The sequence below is a fragment of the Martes martes genome, assembly GCF_963455335.1.
Source record: "Martes martes genome assembly, chromosome: 3".
Lineage (NCBI taxonomy): Eukaryota > Metazoa > Chordata > Mammalia > Carnivora > Mustelidae > Martes > Martes martes.
In genome coordinates this window covers 10,353,182-10,367,744 of record NC_137890.1, presented here as the reverse complement: position 1 = coordinate 10,367,744, position 14,563 = coordinate 10,353,182, and the positions used below count along the sequence as shown (strand labels likewise).

The 14,563-nt window shown below is 52.5% G+C and overlaps 2 protein-coding genes across 10 annotated transcripts in view; one reads left to right on the top strand and one right to left on the bottom strand.

Annotated features, from left to right (window-relative positions):
- PCCA (propionyl-CoA carboxylase subunit alpha) overlaps positions 1 to 2,431 on the top strand; it is a 403,819-nt gene extending 401,388 nt beyond the window's left edge. For both annotated transcript variants that reach the window (XM_080798184.1, XM_080798183.1), the window contains one exon: positions 2,089 to 2,431. In XM_080798184.1, the coding sequence (XP_080654310.1) occupies positions 2,089 to 2,157 (69 nt within the window). In that variant the 3' untranslated portion in view covers positions 2,158 to 2,431. The remainder of the gene's footprint in view (positions 1 to 2,088) is intronic.
- A 1,149-nt stretch (positions 2,432 to 3,580) lies between these two features.
- GGACT (gamma-glutamylamine cyclotransferase) overlaps positions 3,581 to 14,563 on the bottom strand; it is a 56,358-nt gene continuing 45,375 nt past the window's right edge. For all 8 annotated transcript variants that reach the window (XM_080798187.1, XM_080798185.1, XM_080798192.1 and 5 more), the window contains exon 3: positions 3,581 to 4,624. In XM_080798187.1, coding sequence (XP_080654313.1) covers positions 4,140 to 4,610 — 471 coding nt within the window. In that variant the 5' untranslated portion in view covers positions 4,611 to 4,624 and the 3' untranslated portion in view covers positions 3,581 to 4,139. The remainder of the gene's footprint in view (positions 4,625 to 14,563) is intronic.

Sequence of the window (14,563 nt, the reverse complement as noted above, 5' to 3'; positions counted from 1 at the left end):
ATTCTTCTTGCTTCTAAAAAGATGCCCCCCACAGCTGAGGGAGGCTTTTCTGAAGGACAGTTTGTTTTGGAGGCATCCGCATCCCGGGGTGGGGGGGGGGGGGCAAGGAGAGGAGCAGAGACTGCCGTGGCCGGCTCCGTGGCCCGTTCTGTGGGAAGCCAGGATCAAGCTCTGGGGACATGGGTGTCCTGGCAGAGAGGTACTGCCTGCTCCCACTGTCATTTGCATCAGAGAGATACATCCTCTGTCACCCCAACAGGAAATGAGGCTGCTGCCCAGACCGAAGGCCTGGCTGGGAGCAGATGCCCGGTTTAGGGTGGGCGGGCCCGGAGCTGGCTGCCTGGTCAGGCTGGAAGGGGCTGGCCTTGGCGGGGGCCCTGTCTCTGTGGCGTTTGGGAGAGGAGAATGGCAAGATTTGGAAATCTTGGCCTCTACATCTGATTCCTTTTCTAAAAGTGAACCCCAAAATGGCCTTTGTTCTTGTAGAAATTGGTGGTTTTGCTCCTTGCAATTAACATTTCTGCTGCATTAGTTTCATGTAATGTCCAGGCATGATGAGAACTTGACCTCATTTGGGGGGGACCCAGACATTATATATATAGACGTCTGATGCGTGCCAGGGGCACCTCTTGCTGGGCTGAGGTACTGACACAAAAACGAACGTGGCCTTAGCTTCCTGAAGGAGCGTGGAGCCCTCCTCTGTCAGTGTGTTCGCGGTCGGCCTGGTCTCACAGTGGCTTCCGGGTCTCCTGCAGAGGCTCAGCCCATCCCTGGTTGTCGGTGGCCCGGGAGCCGCTTCCAGGGTGTTGAGGGGCTCGGGGTCAGCTTGTACTTTGGCCTGACCCCTATCAGCTGGAGCCCTTCCTGCCCATCCCGTTTCCTGCTGCGCCCCAGCAGGGCGCCCCAGGCGTGGCCAGAGCCCCAGCACAGGCGAGCGGGCCGGGTGAGCCTCGGCTTGGGCCGCTCTTATCTGGAGAGCCCTTTTTCCTCCCGGAGCAAACGCTCACAATGGAAAGCGGTCCTCCCTGTCGTGGGCACAGTGTGCAAGATGCGTCCTGTGCAAGCGTCGGCGGCCTCAGATCCGCGTGAGCTGCCCCCCCCCCCCCGAGCCGCGCGCCTGGAGCACCCTTCAGGCCTTTGAAGTCGTCGGGGCGTGGGTTCCCGCGGTTCTGAGGGCCCCCAGGCTGGGATGCGAGGCCCACGGGGCCCTTCTGGCCTTCCACTTCCTGGCGGCGGCCCCGGGGACGCAGGCCAGGCACCGACCCCGTGGTCCTGGACATTCCCGGGTGCCCGGAGCGCCGGGCGGGTGTGGCCGCCGCGGGTGTGCAGCCCCCGCCCGAGCCGCCCGCACGCCGGGAGCGCGCCTCTGCCCTGCGCGCTCCCGCTCCCCGCACGGCGGAGCCACCCGGGAGGCCGAAACCCGCCTGAAGCCCCGACGGGTCCGCACTCGCGGAAGGCCGGGGGGCGCCCAGCGCCCGTTCCACGTGGGCCACCAAGTCCCCGCGGCGCAGCCGCACACCTTCGCGGCGTTTCCTTTCCCTTCAGAGGGAAGCCCGTGGCCTCGGGCTAGGACTTTGTCCTATTAGTGGTCCTCGTTCTGGCGCTTGTATCATCGCGTGGGGGTTTGGTTTGGTTTTGGTTTTTGAGCACGAAGGATACCAGGAACTCTCGGAGCGTGGCCACCACCTGAAGCCACAGCCGAGCCTGGGAGGGCGGGCTGCTGAGAGCTCACGCAGCATCAGGGCGGCTGGCTTTTAGGGGCGCTGCAGCGCTCCCCCCACCCACCCCCGCGCACCCAGTGCAGGGCCAGAGGGGGGTGGGGGAGGGGCAGCGGGTGGCGCAGACTCCCTTGGACCAGCAGCTTCTAGGACAGACCTGGACAGGCACGGGGAGGGGAAGATGGCCAGTCACCGCCCTCCCGAGGACACCCCTGTGCACTCAGTCCCCTCTGCCAAGCAGGAGCCGACTGTTGCGCCCCAAAGCCTGCCGGGATGTCTGTTCAACGGGTGACGAGATGGCTCCCTCGTGGTCCAGTTAATAATACTGACTCTCCTCTCTTCTTTCTTTTCTTTTCTTTTTTAATTCAAGGTGAAATCAGTGCATTGTAAAGCTGGGGACACAGTTGGAGAAGGAGATCTGCTCGTGGAACTGGAATGAAGTATTTATAGCCTTTCAGTCATCACCCAATTTAATTAGCCATTTGTATTATTATTCTTTCACACTCAATTTAGTCGAGCGTTTTGCAGGAACACCCCTGTGCAGCAGATTTTACATGGTCATATTTATTCCACATATAGTCAAAACCAACATTCTGCCAAAAAATCACCAATGGAAATTTTTATTGATATAAATACTTGTACATATGATTTGTACTTCTGCTGTGAGATTTCCTAGTGTCAAAATTAAATCAATAAAGCTGAGCATTTGTCTAAATATTAGTTTGCCCTTTTTTTGAATGAAGACAATGTACATAAGAGGCTACTGGCTGTGCCAGTAGACTTGAAATACTGGTGTTTTATTGTGATCCTTTAGAAAACATTTCTATAAACCCCAGTTCTTTGCCTTAGTCTCATTAAATTAGCATTTACCACCTTATAATCGGATTACCTGCTTCTGCCTGGCTGAGGACCTCGCACCCATCTGTGCCTATTCCGAATGTCTGAGAGCCCCGAGTGGGGCTGCCTGGGAGTTTGGAAATCCGTCCTGCTTGGCTCTCACGGGTGAGTGCAGGGCCCATGGGCCCAGGGGGCAGCTGCTTCAGGAGAGCTGGGCCCACACGCCCACCCGCCCCACCCCATCCCATAAGGCTGTGTTGGGCTCCCTCACCCGAGAGGGGTGCGTGCGGCTGCCACAAGCCCATCAGTTGGTGCCCATCCTTGCCTTTTTGTGTTTTTGTGAAGCAAGTTTCCAATTAAGAAAATAGGGCTAAAAATACTGATCTGTCTTTGTGCCAGATGGAATTAGTGAGCACGGTCTACCATCAAGTTGAAGAGCGAGGGAGCCCTCCCAGCGGAGAACGAGGTTACCGAGGCCCAGCAGCTGCGTTTTTCCGTTGCTTCTGAGATTCTTGGGATCCGTTTCTGACTTGGCTGGTAAGTAAGCAGAGGCAGAGTCGTGCGCGGCTTGGAATCTACGAGGACAGATCATCAGATAGAGGGGGGAGTAATTGGTACTCGTGCCTTGCTAGAATTATTTTAAGTGCTGTTTGTATTTGGAAGCTAAGCTTTCTGTCAGGCCTGAGGAACAAATTACTAATGTGTTGGTTCTTCTCTGAAAGGCCCTCCCACCCCCCAAACGCAGCTCCCTTCGGAGGCAGGGACGGCACCTTGCCACTGGGCCTCAGGCCTGGGTGCGTGTCCGTCTGAAATCGGGCTGTTCAGCATCCGCCAGCAAGTAGATGGCTTGTGATTTTGCTAGATGAGAATGAAAAGAACCTTCTACCAAATAAGTAGAGTCCTCCCCCCCAAAGTGAATAATAGTACCAACACTTAAATTTGGTTTCCCAAAATATCCAGTTCAATATTATATGCTCGTCTTTAGTAATCCCTTTTTAAATAAGCTTGATCTGAAAATTGTGAAAACTAATGTTTTATATAGTTTAAAACTACCCAAACACAATACGTTTTTCTTGAGGTTCTTTTATTACAATGAGATAACCCAAATCAGTTTAAAAAATTCTTCTTGCTGCTACAAGTTAGAATCAATACAGTAGGGTTGCTGAAATCTAGCTGCTACACAAAGTCTACAATTTAAATGTTATCTTCAGATCAAAGCAAAGCAAAAGAAAGAAAAATTTGACATATGAGTTCTTGAAATGTCATTTAGGGGAATTAAGATCCGGAATTTTCCTTATCCCATTGATTCAAGCCCGTGGCTTTCTTGAAGCAGCAAGCAACAAAGCGCTATGGGATAGACAGGCTTCAGGCATAATCTTGGGATCAGTGTGTCAAATACTGGGGGGAATCAGCTGCAACTGAAAGAGAGATTGTTCCTTTTCCCGGACTGAGTTTTACAACTCTCTGTTTCCACGGACATTGAGTGTACCCAGTGCGTGTAGACCAGGCCAAGGGCATCCTTCATCACTGGGGCTCTGTCCCCCACACTCCCCTACCCCGGCGGAGGAGCCCTCCTTGCACTTGTCATCTGTTCTCCCGTGGATTATAGCGGAGGCCGTGCTCCCCCTGGGAGTCGTAATCGTCGTGGTGCGGGAGGTGGACCCACTCGGGGGCATAGGTGACCGTGCTGTACACGAAGCACTGCAGGGTCCCGTCGGCGGCCGGTGTCTCCTCGGGGGCCCCACGCGCGCCTTCCCACTCGAGGACGGCGATCCGCAGCGGGGTGCGCTGGTACATGTTGGGGCAGCCCTCGAACTCATCGAGGAAGCTCAGCATCCGCTCGTCCACGGCATAGATCTCGCCGAGCACGCGCCGCCCCTGCCCCGGGAGGTTGAGCAGCCACGGGATGTTATGTTCGCCGGCGATGACCAAGGGGTAGGGCTCCAGCGTGCGGCCCCGGCCGCGGAAGGCGGCACAGCCGTTGGCGCGGTCCCGCAGGACCCCGTGGTTGGGCTGGCCTCTCTTCAGGGTCCCGTACACGAACACGCGGGCCATGCGGGCCACGGAAGCTGCGGGGGAGAGAGTGAGCAGATGGTACACACTGTCCGGACAGAGGCCCGGGGAAGAGCGCGCGGGCTTCGTGGGGTTGGACCCCTGGTCTGGGGAGGGCCAGCGGCGGCTCCCAACCCCCGCACAGCCCGGAGCTGACGGCTCCCGACCACCACGTCGGAGAAACACCGGCCACCTTTCCTTGTCTTCTGGGAAAAGCCACTTAGGTAAGAACAGACCTGTCAGAGGGAGCCAGCCCGTCTGGGGATCGCTCTGCAGACCTGCTGTTTTCTTAGACCAGTTAGGACTTTAAAAATTACACTATTAATTTTTTTGTAGCTAAGTGAGAAATACCGATAAACAAGTATTTATATACATACACAATGCATGTACACACACGTGTACAAGACAGTCACGCACAGTCAGCTACAAGAGATCACTCAGGCTTCAGTCCTAAACTTACATTCTGCTCCTGGCAGTCTGACCCAGCCAGCTGGGGCGATCACACCTTCCACCGTTCCTGCTCAAGGTCCCAGCAGGCAGCGAGGCTCCCCGACTCCCCGTGACTCAGCACTGCAGCCTTGGCTCTCATGTGAAGGTGAATATTTACTGCTCACCTGGGTCTGGGCCACAGATTGTTACATAACTAATAAAAGTCACCTGTGTGAAAGTGACTCCAACAAAACTAGAAGTTACGGTGGGCCTCTCGCTCCTCAAGGCCTGGCACCTCGCTGCCCTCCTTGCCCAGTGCTGTGTGACGATGGCAGGCTCTGGAAGGAAGACACCTTGCACATAGAAACAAAAGATGAACCCATCCGCCGGCAGCAGCTCGCCACCAGCCAGGAACAGCTGGAGGGCGACACCCCCTGGATGCCAGTCATGTGGCAAGTGGCCCTTGGAGAGGTCACACTTGGCCCAGAGGACTAACACTTTTTGGTGTCAGGGGTCTCAGCCTCACCCTGCCTCTTCAAGGCGTCTGCGGAGGGTGCATGGCCCCCACAGACCCACACAGCTGCTGATGCCTGTCCACTGCCTCGGTCACCAGCTTGCGGAGCATCAGGAGGTCATGTGTTTCAGGTAAACTGTGGTTGGAAAGGTCCGGCCGTGGGATCAGCACCAGGCCGGCCGTGCAGGCGTGCGCAGGGCCTTGGGCAGGACGGGGACACCTTGAGCAGGACGGGGACGTGGTGGGAGCTCTACTTTGGGTGACTCTGGTGACAGAGGAGGACAGATTAGAGCTGTGGGGTGCGCAGGGAGGCGTGCTGGGCACGGAAGTCTGGAGGTGAATCAAGGAGAAGCCGGAGCGCAGGTACAGAGGGACGAGGACCGTGTCGGCGCCAAGGAGCCGAAGGTGGCCTGGCTGCTGCTGCTGCTGCTGGGGGACCAGGGAGGACGGGCCAACCTGGGCACAAAGAGGGCGTCGAGAGGAGCGACAGGGACGGAGGGGTGGGCTGGTGGGGCCAGACATTTGGGAGGATCCTCCTGAGTCCCTGATGCTTGCATCCCGGCCACTGGCACAACCTGCCTGCAGCTCCTCCCCAGGTAACCCAGGCTCCATCCGTCTCAGGTCCCTGCAGCTTCTCCCCAGGGCAGCGCCCAGAGGGCCCTCAGCTGAAACACCCCACTGCTCCCCTGTGGTCTCCTGTCGGGGGGCTGGCCCTGTCCCCTGCCAGAGCCTTAAGAGCTGGAAGGAAACTTGGGAGCATCTCGTCGGGCGATGCCAGCTCTCAGGTTTGGTGAGGATCTACGAGTGCACGGCCAGGCAAAGCCTGTAGACACTGGAGACCCGCTCTGTCAATCACGGGGGCCCTCCTCGCTTGTCTCCTCTTTGATTAAATTTTTAAACTGTATGTGTCCATAATGTAAAAAGTCAGACAGCTTTACCAGAACAGTGAAATTGCCTACCCTTTTCCATTCCCTGGAGGCAATGCCTGCGAGCCCTTAAGCTGCGGCATGTGGTATTGGTCTTCATGCTGCGGGGGACTTGGCTGCTGCTCCTGGAGGCGTCACAGCCCGTCTCCCTTCCTGCCGCCCCAGCCGGGAGCACAGCGGTTTAAAGCGCAGACCTCAGAACCCAGTTGCCTGGCTTGTGGCTTTAGGCGAACCACGTCACCTCTGTGCCCGGCTGTAAAAGGAAGTCCTAGCCGCAGACTGGGGCAGAGGGCGGGAAGCCCCCTGTCCCTGTGCGCGGGGCTCCGTCCTGCGGGAGCCGCTCTGCGCCCCCAACCCGTCCCCCCCCTCCCCCAGCGCGCGCCCCTGCACCGCCCCGCGGCCCTCCGCTTGACTCCTGTCGGGGTTCCGGTCAAATCCATATTCATCTCAGCACTAGAACTATGTAAACACTGTTCTCAGATCAGGCACAGAGTGTACTATCATTAATTTCCTTTCTTGGACAACTTTTCTGTTTTTCTTGGAATTAAAAAAAATCGCTTGCAGGTTCCCCCCTTGCCCCCCGCCCCCCACTCAAGCTTCTCTGACAGTAACTCGGCCTCTCATTTTCAGAAAGTGTTGCACGATCCTTTCAGCCTTGAGCAGTGATAAAGAACAGAAACTGAACTCGGTAGATGCGAAGGCCTAATCGCCGCTCTGACCGCAGTCCCGAGGCAGGCAGCATCCCATCTGGTGCGTTAGAGGGGCTGCTCGGAGGCGCTGTGCAGACGGAAGGTTTTCACAGGAAGGCAGGTGGGGCAAGGAAGTCACTAGCAAAAGAAGAGGACCGTTCCCGGCAAGGTGACCTTCCCTCGGGGGAAGCCCGACTGTCTTACTAGGCCGGTTACCTCCGGTTCCTCTGGGCGATGGGGAAGGGCCCACGTGACAGGTGACCTTGTCGGTGCTGAGCAGAAAATTCCTGACTGGTGAAGACTAGTTTCTAAGGAAGTCTCAGAGTACAATGACCGGAGACAAGTCCTGGTTTAGTGACTTGGCCTCAAATGCAGCCATTTTGGGCCTTGGCTTTTTTTTTTTTTAAGTTTGTTTGTTTGTTTAAGTAACCTCTACACCCAACATGGGACTCAAACCCATGACCCCACGACCCTAAGATCCAAGTCACAAGCTGTTTCGCCTGAGCCAGCCAGGCACCTGTGGGTTCCGTGCACGGGGTGTCCCGCCACGCCACCCAGGGCTTCCCTGAGCCTGCGCCGGAGCCCAGACCCTGTGTCCCATGGCTCCTTCTTTGCTGGAGCTCATTCTTTCCCACTCTTAATTCACAGCGTGGCTTGGTAGAGAATTCTAGAAACAGTTTCCTGCAGAGCTTTAAAGGCATTCTTGTTTTCTGCTTTCCCACGCTCTGGTTGAGAAGTCCAGTGCCATCAGGCGCCACCATCCTCCGTTCAGGACTTGAACTTTCCTCTCTGGAGACTTGCAAGGTCTTCCTTTTCCCCTCAGATTCTGAGGTTATAGTGTATTTTCTTGTGGGTTTTTGTTGTTGGTTTTTTTTTTTTTTTCTTAGATTTATTTGAGAGCGAGAGAGAGCACAAGTGGGGAATGGACAGAGGGAGAGAGAGAATCTCAAGCAGCCTCCATGCTGAGCGCAGAGCCCGATGTGGGGCTCAATCCCATGACCCTGAGATCGTGACCTGAGCTGAAATCAAGAAGTCAGACGCTTACCCAACAGAGCTGCCTGGGTGCCCCACTTCTCGTGGGCTTCTTTCATTTGCTATGCTGGGAATTTCTATCTGAAAACCCACCATCTTGGACCGTGGGGAGTTTCCTTCTCATTCCTACCTTCCTGTTCTCTCTCTGGTCTCCTAATACTCAGGTATTATGTATCCTGGATTAATTTTCCCATTTTTCTTTCTCTCCTCCCCTTTCCCAGGTATTTTTCTTTCTAGTCTACTTGACTCCCAGCTCTTCTATGAACTTGTGTCTATTTTTGCCATCATTGTTCTGTCCCAGCTCGGAAGTCACTGCTCATCTTTGGGAAGGTATCAATCATCATGTGTTCTGGGGGTTGGTTTACATTTTCATCTTTCCCCGCATGGCCTCTCTGTTTCGGTGTGTATTTCTTTAGAGGTTTTCTTCACATGCTGGTAATCCTTGGCTACTGGCCTTTGGTGTTGAGAATCCAGATACCATGTGGGCCAGTGAAAGTCCTGTGTGCAAGGGAGAGGGCCTGATGGTTGGCAAGCCCCGGGTGGGGGATCTGTGGGTTTGTGGGGAGGGGGGCTCCAGATACCAGAATCTCTAGGCATGCAGATTCTCCCTCGAGCTCCATTTTCAGGGTGCCGCCTCACCCCACCCTCAGCTGGGCCCGGTGTCCCCAGTACCAAGCCTCTCTGGACAGTATCCCACCTGCTCCCTGCCGGGAAGAGGAGGCCGGGCGTCTCCGCTCCCTACACCGACTTCCGCTCCTTCCTGCTCACTCTTCCCTGACCCTCGGCTCTTCCCTGACCCAGGCCCGTGGTCTGGAGTCTGTCGGGCAGTCTGGCTGCTTGCTGGCTTCGCACCGCGCAGGGACTTACGTGTCTGTTTTCTCCAGGCTGCTAAGTCATTTTCTGTCTTCCAGAATTTCATTGCCTTCCCTCGTCTTTTGTCGTTATGGGTCACTAAAGTGGCATTTAGGGAGAAAGTGGGACCAGAAGAGCCTGTTCTTCTCGCATCTCCTCCTCGGGGAGCCCTCACTGCACTCCATGCCCCCCCCCCCCATTTCACAGGGCCCTCAGCCCCTTCATCTTTCCAGAGGCTCAGTGTGCAACGGGATGGCAGTGGAGGTCTGGAAACCACTAGCTTAGAGGGGCGCTGAGGAGAGTTTACGGCACCACCAGCTTGGGTGTGTTTTTAGTTGCCAAGAGAAAGCCAGTGAGGTGGCAGTCGTGGGCCCGGAGAGGACTGGAGATGGCTGGGGGACAGAGGGAGTGCGCGTGCGGAGGGGCAGCGTGTCCCCTGAAGCAAGAGCATGAGGGGAGAACAGGCGGCAACCAAAGGAGAGGGAGAGGCCAGGGAGCCGCAGGGGGCCGAGTTCGTCACCCCAGAATATGCCTCTTTGGCTGGAGGATTACTTCAGGCTGATTATTTTTAAGAAACTCAGGAGGGGGCGCCTGGGTGGCTCAGTGGGTTAAGCCTCTGCCTTCAGCTCAGGTCATGGTCCCAGGGTCCTGGGATCGAGCCCCGCATCGGGCTCTCTGCTCAGCAGGGAGCCTGCTTCCCCCTCTCTCTCTGCCTGCCTCTCTGCCTACTTGTGATCTCTGACTGCCAAATAAATAAATAAAATCTTGGGGAAAAAAAAAAAAGAAACAGAGGAGAAGCTCAGTTAGAAGTGACCCGTTTGAGAAGAGTCACTTAGGTTTCTAAGGGGTATCTACGGAGTGTCTCCACTTGTGAGGTTCTCCCCCTACCCGTGCCAGCAAGAGGGGGATGGCTGTCCGTCTCTAGGAGCTCCGGCGGTGCCCACGGCATCAGTCTACCCTTGTCTGCGTGTGCTGCCTGCAGACCTCCCCCGCCTGGCTCCCAGGCCGGTCTTCCGCTGGAGAGAGTATCATCCATGGGGAGGGCGCGGGCCTTTCAGGGAGTGACTCGGTTCCCTGGGTCTCTCCATGTTCACAGCAGATACACACGTTACAGAATTTTTGTGTTTCTCTCCTGTTCATCTTTTACTACAGGGAGTAATAAGGGTAGAGGGAAGATTAGGTTCTCTCCCCACATAAGGAATGAGATATATACTCCCCTTTCCCGTCCACCGTGGAGGTCAAAGGAAATAGATGCGTAAACAGGCAGCATCAAAACCAAAACAGAACAGAGCTGCGGAGCGGGGACACGGGAAAGTGTGCTGACGGCGTGGTGAGGGGGCCCTGCCTCAGAAGGGACAGATGGGTGGCCACAGGGACGTTCATGCTGAGCTGCCTGGCCTTTCCTTAAAATAGGTGAGGTCGTCTGTCCAGGCTGGGGCGGGCACCACCAGGGCCGAGGACCTGCGGAACGGAAGGAGGTTCGGAGTGGTCCTCCCGGGAAGGCCTGGGCTTTGGAATAAGAGCAACAAGATGCCAGAGCAGGCGCTTGGCAAAGACAGTGCCAAGCTTCCCTAACTCCGGGATTCATCTGCGAGGGAAGAGGAGAAATCCCTCACCCAGGAGTGGGCAAGTCGGCCTAGAGAGAGGGGCGGAGGGACAGCAGTCGTGGTCCGGGTGCTGCAGAGGATGGCGCTCCTGCAGGGGCTGATCCCTCCCAGCGATGATCAGGCCCCGTCTGCTGGCCCGGTGCCAGCTCTGCTCACCGAACCCGCCCCACGCCTTAAGGACAGGTGGTGGGACCCCACCGAGCCGATGGGGAACCTAACGCGGCGGAGACGAGGCTCCACGCACAGAGCGCTTGGGGGGGCAGCACCAGGGGCTGGGCCTGTGCTGGGCTCGCGGTGCTCTGCCCTTCAGGCTGACCCCGAGGCCACAGGGAGGTGACCCTGTCAAGGACAGGCCAGGACTCAGGCTCTGCAGCGACAGTGACGGCTTACAAAGGACATACCTCACTATACTCTTTGTCTCCCCAACTTGTTTTCACTGAATTTTACTTGCTAAACCAGTTCCTTCTCTGAATTTCTTATTTTCAAATATTTCAAGATTGTGATAAAATACACGATATATAAAATTTGCCACCCGAACCATTTTAAACTGTGCAGTTCAGTTCAATACACTCACACTGCTGTGTACCCGTCACCCTCGTCCATCTCCCAGACCCTGTCCAGCTTACAAGACTGAAACTCTACACCCATTAAATATAACTCCCCATTCCCTGTCTCCCCACCCCTGGCAATCCCGCGCTACTTGCTACTTTCTATGAGTCTGACTCCTCTAGGTACCTCATGTAAGTGAAATTATATAATGTCTGTCTTTTTGTGGCTAATTTCACAGAGCATAATGTCCTCAAGGTTCGTCCGTGCTGCAGCACATGTCAGAATATCCTTCCTGCGTTAGGCTGAGTGGCGCTTATCACATGCATTATGAATCTATCCACCGGCAGACATCTGGGTTGCTTCCACTTCTCGGCTATGGTGAACAGTGCTGCCATGAACATGGGATTGCTAGATCATATGGTTATTCTATATTTAATTTTCTGAAGAACCTCCGTCCTGTTTTCCATTAGCAGCTGTACCATTTTTACGTTCCCACCAACAGTGCACAAGGGTTCCGATTTCTCTACATCTTTGTCTGCACTTGTTGTTTTCTGTTTTGCTTTGTTTTGCTAGCGGCCATCCTGACTGGTGTGCAGCAGTAGCTCACTGTGGTTTTGATGTGCGTTTCTGCACATCAAACTGGGGATGCTCAGCTTATTGGCTTATTGCTTATTGGCCATTCGTATATCTTCCTTGGAGGAATGTCAATTCAAGTTTTTCACTATTGTGTTTTAGTTCTCTGTATCTTCTGGATATTAGCCTTTTACCAGATACATGATTTACAAATATGTTCTCTCACTCCACAGGTTAACTTTTCATTCTGTTGGTTGTCTCTTTTGATGCAGTTTTGAATTTTGGTGCTGTCCAATGTATTTTTACTTCTGTTTCCCGTGTTTTGAGTATCATATCCAAGAAATCATTGCCAAATCCAATGTCATGAAACTTACGCCCTATGTTTTCTCAAGTTTATATAGTGTTAGCTCTTATGTTTAGGTCATTGATCCATTTTGAGTTAATTTTGTATGTGGTTTCAAGTAAGGACCCAGGGGCGCCTGGGTGGCTCAGTGGGTTAAAGCCTCTGCCTTCAGCTCAGGTCATGATCTCAGGGTCCTGGGATCGAGCCCTGCATCGGGCTCTCTGCTCAGCGGGGAGCCTGCTTACCGCCCTCCCCTCCCCCACCCTGCCTGCCTCGCTGCCTACTGTGATCTCTCTCTCTGTGTTAAATTAAAAAAAATAATAATAAAGTCAGGGCCCAACTTCGTTCTTTTGCATAGGGATTTCCAATTGTTGTAAAGACTGTCCTTTCCCCATTGGTCTTGGCACTCTTGTCAAAAATCACTTAACTATATATGCGACGACTCTGTTGTCTTTCATTGGTCTATGTATATGTGTGTCTTTATGTCAGTACCACACTGGTTTTTTTTTTTTTTTTTTTTTTTTTGTAACCACACTGGTTTTGATTGCTGTTGCTGTGCAGTAAGTTTTTTGAAATCAGGAAGTAGGAGACCTCCAACTTTGTTATGTTTCAAGATTGCTTTGCTTAATTTGGGGTCCCTGGATATTCCTTATGAATTTTAGGATGGATTTTTCTATTTCTGCAAAAATGCACCTTTGGGAATTTTCTTAAGAGTTGCATTAAACCTGGAGTTCACTTTGGGCAGTATTAGTATCCTAACAATAGTCTTCTAATCCATTAACATGAGTTATCTTTCCATTTATTGTCTTTAATTTCTTTAAGCAACGTGTTGTAGTTTTCAGTTTATAAGTCTCTCACCTCCTCGGTTAAGTTTATTCCTAAGTATTTTATTCTTTTTGATATTACTGTAAAAGGAATTAGTTTTTATATTTTCTTTTCAGATTTTTCATTGTTTTGTTTGTCTGAAAAGATTTTATTTATTTATTTGACAGAGAGAGACAAAGCAAGAGAGGGAACACACGCAGGGGGAGTGGGAGAGGGAGAAGCAGGCTTCCTGCTGAGCAGGGAGCCCAACAAAGGGCTCATTCCCAGGACTCTGGGATCGTGACCTGAGCCTAAGTCAGACGCTTAACGACTGAGCCACCCAGGTGCCCCAGATTTTTCTTTGTTAATATAGAAATGCAACTAATTTTTGTGCACTGATTCTGTATCTTTCAACTTCGCTGAATTTGTTTATTCAAACAGTATTCTTATGGAAATCTTGGGGCTTTCTACATATAAGACAATGTGAATAGAGATCATTTTACTTCTTCCTTTCCAATTTGGGTGTCTCTTATACTTTTACTTGTCTGATTATTTTAGGCAGGACTTCTAATATGTGTTGAATAGAAGTGGTAAAATTACAGGGCACCTGGGTGGCTCAGTGGGTTAAGCCTCTGCCTTTGGCTCAGGTCATGATCTTAGGGTCCTGGGATTGAGCCCCGTATCGGGCTCTCTGCTCAGCAAGGAGCCTGCTTCCCCCTCTCTCTCTGCCTGCCTCTCTGCCTACTCGTGATCTCTGTCAAATAAATAAATAAAATCTTAAAAAAAAAAGGGGGGGGTAAAATTATAAGCATCCTTGTCTTGTTTCTGGTCTTAAAGGGGAAACTTTGATTTTCATCTCTGAGTATGGGGCTTTTCGTATATGGCCTTTATTATATTGCAGTAGTTTCCTTCTATTCCTAGTTTAAGTGTTTTTACCACAAACTCGTGTTGAATTTTGTCAGACTTTTTTTTCCTTCATTCGTTAATGTGTATTACATTGATTTCCTTAACATTGAACCACCCTTGCATTCCTGGGTAAACTCCACTTGGTCGTGATATATTATCCTCTAAATCTATTGCTAAATTTTGTTTGCTAATATGTTGTTTTGAATTTTTACATCAGTTCGCAGGGATATTAATCTGTGGTTTTGGTAACAGAATCCTGTCTCATTGAATGAGTTTGGAAGTGTTCCCTCCTCTTCAATTTTTGGGGCGATTTGGTGGAATTCACCAGTGAAGCCCTCTGGTTCTGGTCTTTGTTTTTAAAGTGTGCAAGTGGTGGGAGAGGAAGAGAATCACAGGCATGACCCATGAGACCACGACCTGAGCTGAAACCAGGAGTCAGACACTTTAACCCACGGAGCCACCCAGGTGCCCCATGTTAAGAGGTTTTGATTACTAATTCAATCTCTTTTCTGATTATGAGTTGCTTTGATTTTCTGTTTCATCACAGTTCATCTCGATGGGGTGTGCTTCTAAGAATGATCCATTTCATCTGGGTTTCCGGTTTCTTGGCGCACAACTATTTCTTGTAATTCTTATTTCTATGAAATGGTCTGTAATGTCCCCTCTTTCATTTCTGACTTATTTGTATCTTTCTTAATAAATTGAAATTTTGCCAATTTTGTTGGTTTTTCT